At 35.7% G+C, this 9,581-nt stretch overlaps 1 protein-coding gene across 1 annotated transcript in view; it reads right to left on the bottom strand.

Moving 5' to 3' along the window:
- Positions 1-549: 549 nt before the first annotated feature.
- LOC127455088 (transmembrane protein 121-like) overlaps positions 550-9,581 on the bottom strand; it is a 43,966-nt gene continuing 34,934 nt past the window's right edge. The window contains exon 2 of the mRNA XM_051722668.1: positions 550-2,806. Within this exon, the coding sequence (XP_051578628.1) occupies positions 1,335-2,285 (951 nt within the window). The 5' untranslated portion in view covers positions 2,286-2,806 and the 3' untranslated portion in view covers positions 550-1,334. The remainder of the gene's footprint in view (positions 2,807-9,581) is intronic.

Raw genomic sequence — 9,581 nt, 5'->3', positions numbered from 1 at the left:
CTGTTTCTCGAACCTGATGTTTTTCAGTGGTTCTTGAGTGTTTCCTGGGTGTAAGAGAGTGTATTGTTCAATTGTGTGTGTTTGCAATGGGCATCATTAATGAAACACAAACACAATGATTTTCAGTTTAAAGTCCAATATTATGTATATCAAATATATCAAATAAATGCAATCTTACGCAAATTATCTCTTTTAATTGAATGCGACAATTTAAGTTAAGCTTACTAATTTACACAGAAATCCATTCTGCTCATGTAACATTAATGAGGCCAAATATCTCTTGAACACTTTGAATCACTCAAGTTTAATTTGTTTGCTGGATCTGCATTTGCAGTTTTGGAAGAAATTTCAGCTGTTAATGATGATCACACTACATTTCTAAGAGTACATAGATTTTATGACATTTTGCAACACTTAAAATGTCACAGCTAAAAGAAACGGGAAAAAAGATAATAATAATAATAATAATAATAATAATATTAATACAAATAAAAATTTCTTTAAAACATGAAGGGATTGTGTATTAATTCACATAAATCTCTTTCTCCATTCAAAATTATACAATATCTGTCAGTGACATCCAATATCATCTGTTTTTCAATGATAATAGGATTCCAAACCCTCTTCTCTTTCATTTTTGCCCTCTATACACACGCACACACAAACACACACAAACAGAAAACAAACTAAAAGTTTATAGTTCCCATTTAAATCCCCTGAAAGAGAATCTGAGTTCTGTGTTTTCCATTATAACATAATTTCATCTTAATACGCAACTAATCATTCAATACATAAATGTATTGGAGCCAAGAGTACTGCACTCTTATTGGTACCTGAAAGCATAATAAAATTAGCCAAAATATTGAATAAATGAACACGCAAGGGCCAGGGGATTTATAGAAATGTGTAAATGCAAATGATGGCCATTCCAGTTCTGCAGTCAGAAGGTGGGTCTGCTTATCAGCAAGGTGAGCCACCTGTAGGTCACACAAATCTCTTTAAAAACATCCCATATCTAACATAATTAAATAGCTTCTTGAAATTACAAAATCTGGTTAAAATCAAGATCATAGAACTCTAGTGAGTTGCCATTTGTGCATCTGAGCATTATTGGCCTCTGAACACTCAGCTTGGATGAGTATGACTTTAAAAATATTCTTCAAAACAGGAATTTTAGGGCAGAACGCCTTGCTGTCTAGTAAAGGTACCAGAAGAAGGATACCTCAACTTGCCTTGGTCTGGACTAGCTAAAGTTTCCTTCTTTCCCCATTGACCTTAAGTTCAAGTTAAATCTTGTAAGTTTGAAAGTGACACAATGTTTTTGTCAGCTCAGGTCACGTGTCAATGACTTCACGGGCAGGTGAGGGCTCTTCTGGGAGGGTGGTAGTGGCGTTTGGCAGTGTTTGATTGTGTAGCACAGAGTTCTGGTGTATCTCCATGGCAATGCCTGCAGGATCTTGCGGAGGGAACTCCTTAACTTGTCGCCGGTACTCCAGGAAGGTGCAGGCCTTGGTGGCGATGGCAACCACATTCTTGCCGATGAAGATGGTCGAGACTCGGCTGTCTTGGAATAACACCATGTTCACACCTCGAATGAGAATTGTTACAATGTTGATGGTCACCAAGCTGAGGACAGGGTAGAGCATCATCTTCTGAGGTGATACGTGCTCACCCTGCACGCTGATCTCGCTCAGAGAAACGCATGGCAGAATCAGCAACAGGATGTAACAGTAGAAGAACATCAGACCCTCTGCCCAGATGGGCAGACCTGTCCGCTGTGGCTCCCACAAGTTGGCCTGGATATCCAGTACATCCAACAAGTCAAGTGCCACCCAGAACAGTCGACCCCGCATGTCCTCTTTCTTCCGGAAGGTTCTTACGTATTCCATGCTGTCAAGCGCAACCAGAACAAGGTATAGCCCTGGCACACAAACCGAGAGCAACAAAGTCAACGCTTTCCGAGCAACTGTCTCCAGACTTTTACGGTCGGCCTTGTAGTTCTGGAAGACAAAGTAGAGCTTGATCTCAAGAACAAATATGTAGAGGAACCAGAGGATCATGGCATAGCCACGCTTTGCAGTCCTTACCTCTGCACCCACCCAAACTGCCACATAACGGAGGACTATAAGAAAGCAAATATCCCCAACCAGGACAATGATGCAGACGCCTATTTTCCGTGGGCCCTGGTTCTGCTCCACAAGGTACGCGTCCATGAAGGCCATGCTGGTCATGATTACAATGGTGGTTAGACAGACATGCCGCTTGTCAGGGGGCGGCAGTACCATGGTGCTCTACCTATCTGGTTAACCAAGTAAAAAAAAAAAGACAAATGGTATTCTTCAAAAGGGATCTAAATGGTTATTTCATGGTGTGTAAACTGTTGTCCATCAATGCTGGTGACTCCTATGACAATGGCATGTCATGGCCATTTGCATTTGGGAACAAGCTCCACAGAGTCTGGTGTGCTGCTTTTCACCGCATTAAGAGTTTCACATGGCTCTCAACCTCCATGGACTATTCAATTGTTAGTATGTCAGTATCTTTGCGATTTGACGTGTGGTGTGTATCCACGGCTGAAGCAGATCGTGATGACTTCCTGACCTTACCAACATGGGTCTGCTCATCTGTGTCAGCTGTCCCATATAATCAGCATAGCTGGATACTATGCTGTACTGAATTCTGTCAGGCGTTGAACTGTGTCGTATCCTACTCCTGCATTGGAGCTGAGAATGCACAGGGGTATTGTCAGTCGTGAAGATAGAGTAGAAGGTCAAAGCTCTCTCTCTCCTTTGCTGTATGAGAGTTGCTGTGAATCAGAAAAAGACAAATTAGTTCTCTTCAGAGACAGCACAGGATTGTCATGACCTCATTTCAAATGCAGAAGCTTTGAAACAGAACACTAGGGGTCACTGTGGTAATTTGGCACAAGAGGATATGAGTCTAACAGCCCTCCCATGAGTCCTTTATTTTGTTTCACTTTACTCTTAAGCCTTTACTTTGTATAGGATTTAGCTGTTTAAAGGACACTGAATTTGTCCAATGAATCTAGACCTTAGCTTAGTTTAACCATTAGAGAATACAAAAAATAATTATTTTCTTTTCCTCCGCTTCAAAAAAAATGTCTTACTATATTTGTTTTGTTTTCCAGTAAAAATATCTAAACATCCTTATTACAAGATGTATTAACTTCTGAAGCAAAATTACATTAATTATATTAACTGTTGTTTTTAGAGAAATCTACCAAAATGTATGCCAAGTGTTACTCCTTGTTTTTAAATTCTTAAATGGATTAGCACCTTCTTACCTCTCTGATTTATTGCCTGAACACCATCCAGTGAGATCTCTTAGGTCCACCAACCAGAGATTACTTACTGTCCCAAAATCTAGATTGAAACTAAGAGGTGACCGTGTTTTTGCTGTAGATGCACCCAAGCTCTGGAATAGTGTACCTGTTCTTATTAGAATTGCCCCCACGGTACACGATTTTAAATCTAAGTTAAAAACATAACTATTTTCCTTAGCTTATAATCAATGCTGATACACTGTGTTGTTTTATGTTTTATGTTATGTTGTAAATTTTCTATTTTGTGTATGTTTTATATTTTTTACTTGAAATTGATGTACAGCACATTGGTCAACTAATGTTGTTTTTAATTGTGCTCTATAAATAAACTGACCTTGACTTTAAAACAAAAAAAACTGTTTGCCCATTTGGCGAGAAAAATAAACTTAATTAAAAGGTTGATTTTGCTTTTCAAGTAAACGTACTGTATATTCTGTAAAAGACATTTAGATATTTTTACTGAACAGCAAGACAAACATACTAAGATAAAAAAAATAGTTTTGAATAAATCTGAATTTTAAAATCTGAAATTTAAAAACTGAATTATGTTTTCAAGCTTCTCTTCTTACTGTGTGACCAGATTCCTTACCTTATGATTGGAAACTTTTCAATACTTCACATTCAATATTCCTCCTTTAATTAATATGTTTTGGCAGCAAAAATCTCACAGTGTTTCAGAATACATATTTAAGTATTACAGTATCAGCAACTAGTATATCTTTCACTAATACTCCTATGAGCTCTGAGCCACCGGCTTCCATAGCAACTGGTTCTATTGAGAGAGTGATAATAAGTGATGATGAGTCTAAAGCAGCAGGGAACCTTCGGATTTCTGGAAAGCGAGATATTACTGGATGTGCGACAGGGTGTGCACTCACTGTAATAGCTAGGTATGAGGTGACTCAATGTGAATGACAATAATAAAAACTGATTTTCAACTGCTAAATATTCTTTGCGAGCTTTAGTATGCATGGTAGGCCCAAAAAGGTATACCGTATGCAAAAAAAAAAAAAAAAAAAAAACAGTAGGCACTTTTAAACAATGGTATCTTCCACTTAGCATCAATGCAGTTAAAGCTACACATTATTAAGAGTAGTTAAACTACAGGATAAAACTGATACTTAGCTACACTAAAAGCTATTAATAAAAAGCAGCTAACTACATACATTAAAGATTTTTAAGAGGGTAATATCTCCAACAGCCTAACCATAGATATCAATGCATAGAGACTGCATTCTTCAATGGCGCTGCCATCTTGGAACGGTCAACAAGGAGACCTGTTTCTATGCAAGTCAATGGAGCAGATGCCTAAAGTGCTGCATAAACTACTTTTGTGTGGGAACAGTTCATCTCATCTGTCGCGATTATTAAACAAACGTCTGATTGCGATTATTTGATTTAACCATGATTATTTGAGATAACTGTGATTATTGTGCAATTCAAATTCCAATTGCATTTTACTATCAAAATAAGGGAATTTTAAGTGTGAAAATGCCATGAATGGCGGGCTTTTGTGTTTTATTTTCTGGCGTTATTGCATTATGTGAGCACTCAAAATGAATTCCAACTATTTTACCTAGCCGGACCGCACCCAGAGCAGCTCCTGAAGAGTGCTGAACTGCTTCTTAAGCGCTGTGATGCACAAGGTCTGTAGAGGTTCACGCCAGACTCTACAAATAATCACAATTATTTATTTGCCAATTAATCTTTAGCCAAATGTAATAATCATGACAGCCTTAAGTTTATCATATAATAAACTGACTGCCTGGTTGCTAATCTTCAATATACAATGATACATTCATTTAAGAGAACTTTATTTGGAGTTCACTACAAGAAACAAATAGCTGTTCAAGAAGAGAAGTCATGGGATTTTTGCATTGCGTATGATGTATTTACAGCAATAACTATTGTACAAACTCTGAATTTTTATGTTTAAGTATGTACATATCATAAATGAAAAGACTAGCTAACCTTATGTAAATTATGTAGAGTGCACTGCAATTTTATAATATCTCTTTTTAAATACAAGCTTATTTTATGGTTAGAATATGTACATTTAGTTATTGCACTGCAATTTTTTTATTGTTTTAGTTAAATACAAATAAAATTGAACAGATATATCTACACAAATGATAACTAATAGAAATATACTATTTTATATAACAAAGTCAAAAACAGTGACGAACGGCAGCATTTTGCTTAATATTTTGCTAAAAAGATCACATAAGATGCTGTGCAGGGACTTGTGTGCAGCAACCCAAATTAATTAAAAAAATTAATATTTAGGGTATATGAACCATCTGAATGAACCAATTTACTCAAAAAAATCAGACTTCCCCACAGAATCAGACATCGAAATATAACACTACATGAGAGAGTAGACACTTTAGAAGAGCGCATCTGATATTGCCCTAACATGATTGGTAACAATGTGACATTAATACAGCGATTTGTTGTAAAAAGTAGCTTTTTACTAGAAAAGCTACACCATTAACATCTGAACTACTGTTAAAACATGTAGTTAAATTAGTAGTGTCGCTTCTTCAGTCACTCCCCAACACTGGTAAGCATGCACGTTGCTCTTCCGACTATCTTGTGTCCTTATTAAAAGGCAACTCATGTTTGCAATCTTAATCTAACTGTGACTAGATTTCCTCTTCAACTAGAACATTAGGGAGCAGCACACAAATTTGATCTTGAAATTAATACAGAACTACAGTCTGTTGTTGAAAATGAAATTTCAATCAAAGCAATATTTTGCACACTGCTCACACAGCTTATGCTCAGAAACTCCTATTGCTAGCTAGCTCATGTCACGTGTTTGAAATATGTGGAAGCAAACATTGAGTCTCCTCAAGTAATTGATTTCTATCTCAGAGAGCAGTGAGATAGAAATCATAACCAATATTTTAGTAAGCGGAAGAAATACAAGAGGACATACAAAACTAATGGATGTAAAAGGAAAAAATAAGAGTGCATTTGGCAGTATATCTTCTAATTGCACTCCCAGAATGTTCACATGCATTTATCATGAATGCATTTAATATACATGGAACAAATATAAATGGAAAGGTATGTTAAGTTACTGTGAAACATTTTTACAACATGTATCTGTGTGTATAAATATTTTATCTGTGTAAAGTTTCCAAATACCTTTTTGCTTGGTATTTGTTTTCCTCTGTTTGACATTCTTATGTCAAAATCTTATCTACCATCCAGCTAGGTCTGCAATTTTTGTGGTTTCCTAGTAGCTTTGGGAGTTTATGTGTATTATAATAGATTTCTATTGGAAATCTTTGTGGTGGTTTGAAAAACTGAGAAAAAAAAGTGTCAATATGTGTACAGGACATGAGATCAAGATGTATAAATCTGTTTCTGCCACATCTTGTGTATAATAAGAGCACAGTCTGTCATTTTTTAATAACCAGGGCCCTTATTCACAAAGATATTTATTTTTCAACCAGGAGTTCTCCAAGCTTTTCTAAGTTTTACTAAGGATATCTTAAGGTACGAGTAAGGCAGAGTTGACCTTATTGCTATGGATGATGTCACATGACATGCTTTCTTACATTGCCCAAAGTGATTGGTCGTCAGGGAACCGCTATTTGTCTGCAAATTATTTATAGACAGGCAGTGGTGTATGTATCCATATATGAATAATATACTCTTGCTCTATTATATATTTAGTTATTTATAAACTGGCTTTTAAAAAGACTACAAGCATAACATAACTATGGATAATACAGAACCCACACCAAAGAAAAGACAAAAGTTAGTTGTTGCTTCATGCTTAACTTATATGGAAACACATGATTAAAGGGAAATTTAGAGGCAGCATCACCGTTAATACAAAAAAGCAAGCATGTTAACAAATATGTTTCCACATAAATGTGGTATTTTTATTTTATTTTTTATTTTTTTATTCACGAAATATCAAAGTGTGTGAGAAACGGTGGTACTCTCTTCAGTCTCAGTCAAGAGCAGAGATCGCAAACCTTAAGCGACAAACATCTCCCACAGGTAATTGGTTCATTTGTTCTGTGTATTTGTAATCATACACAACAAATTATTATTTTTCACTCTTGTTTGATGTAGTTAATTTATAGGCTACAAAATGAATATAGATTCATCCCACATTGGCTACATGAACTTCATGATAATCCACCCCAAATAGTAGGCTAGGTTCTGTTAATACATTGTTCAAAACCTTTATCTCTGGTGGATTGTTTCAATTTGAGGGAGAAGTAATTGCATCCCTAATTAAGTTTACAAACATGAAAACACCCTAGTGATTTTTAAAAGGTCAATGCCTTTATAATATTAATACATGGACTCAATTGCGATTCAACAAACCAATCTCTTTATGGTAAGCACATTACAGTTACTGTTCTTAAATTATTACTTGCGCTACAGGTAAGATTTCAATTAAAGGAATATTCCGGGTTCAATACTAGTTAAGCTCAATCAATATCATTTGTGGCATAATGTTGATTACCACAAAAATTTATTTTGACTCGTCCCTTTTCGAGATCAAGGTTACAGTGAGGCACTTACAATGGAAGTCAATGGGGCCAGTATTTGGATGGTTTAAAGGAAGAAATGTGAAGCTTATAATTTTATAAATGCACTTACATTAATTATTCTGTTAAAACTCGTGTAGCCTATTATTTGAGCTGTAAAGTTGTTTAAATCTTAATTTTTTCAATCATTTTAGGGTTTTAGGGTTTGTTGACATTACATCGTCATGCCAATGAAGTTGTAGAATTGGCTATAACTTTACACAGAAAAGGTTAGTAAGTGATTTTATCACACTAAAATCATGTTAACATGAATATTCTTTATGACTTTTGGCTATACTTTTGAAAGAGTGAGTATTTTAACATTTACAGACTTGGCCCCATTGACTTCCATTGTAAGTGCCACAGTGTAACCCAGATTTGTGCTTTTTTTAAAGAAAAGGTGGGGCAACAATAAATACATTTTTGTGGTAATCAACATTATGCCACAAATGCTCCCTTATTTGTGGCATCACATTTCTTAGCTTGTATTGAACCCGGAACATTCCTTTAAACATGGTTCAGTTTACAGGTAAATTTGACATTAAACATATAAACATTATTTTATTACAACCAACATTTTAGTAAAAATGATTGCAGTCCCTTTCTCTGTACGTTACTCCATTTGGTTTACACACATGAGTATGCACTCAGTCCATAAATAAAGCCTATTTGAAGTAGCTCATCTCCTAAATTATTTACAGTAAGAGTGCTGGAGAGGTATCCTAATCTAGTTAAGAGTAGCACGATGACTGTGTTACATGGAGACAACGTACTCTACAACAAAGAAAGGGTGTGTTGGACTTATAGTGAAATTAGGGCCAACATATTTTTTTTTAATTGACTCACATTTTTTAATTGGATGAATACCTTAAAACTCATTATTGTGGATTAAGCATTTGAGAAGTTTGATGGGCTACATGCTTACATTTTCATAGAGCTGCAACAAATTATCAATAAATTCTAAATATCACTAAAATTATAAAATTCAATAATAAAAATAATGAACAATGAATTTGGGGTGAACAGGCCTTTAAGTACATTTCACATGGAAACAAGCTCACACATTTCCATACGTTCAACAACACTTACAGCTTTGGCCACTGGGAATTAGAATTTTGTTAAGCACAGATTTATGTCAGCTCAAGAACATTCAGTCTACTGTCGCTGAATTCACAGTGAGATCAGTCCGATCAAAACTGACCCTACTAACTTTATTATTACATGTACTTTGTCACATTACGGAAGTAAAATGGGTTGCAAATGTCATTTCATGTTAACTTTGATGTCCCATTTTTAGATTATATTTCTTCTAAATTCCTTCTCATTTCTGCTCTAGGTGAGCTCTGATATAGGCATAAAAACAAATACAAACACATTCACACACATTCCTCCCCCAATGTAGGCCACTGTATTATGTGAAGAGAGCAGTGGAGTGAGAACATTAAATCAAGAGTTTAATTAAAGTGGCAAAACACATGGGAGCAAATAAGTGTCTGGAGTACTGCAGAGTGAGCTCATCAGGCCAATCAATACACAGACGAGGAATATTTCCTTTCTGTAAAGCACAGACAGGTCCTATATACTTCATGCTGGCTGACACTCAAGGTTACCCCTAACCAAAGCAAAGCACTACAGTCCTCTATGTTTGCTAATGATTTTTAAAATGCAATGCAGTTGCA

This window comes from Myxocyprinus asiaticus, chromosome 17, assembly GCF_019703515.2.
Source record: "Myxocyprinus asiaticus isolate MX2 ecotype Aquarium Trade chromosome 17, UBuf_Myxa_2, whole genome shotgun sequence".
NCBI classification, from domain to species: domain Eukaryota; kingdom Metazoa; phylum Chordata; class Actinopteri; order Cypriniformes; family Catostomidae; genus Myxocyprinus; species Myxocyprinus asiaticus.
Note: the sequence above shows the minus strand (reverse complement) of the source record. Positions and strands in the feature narration are given on the sequence as shown.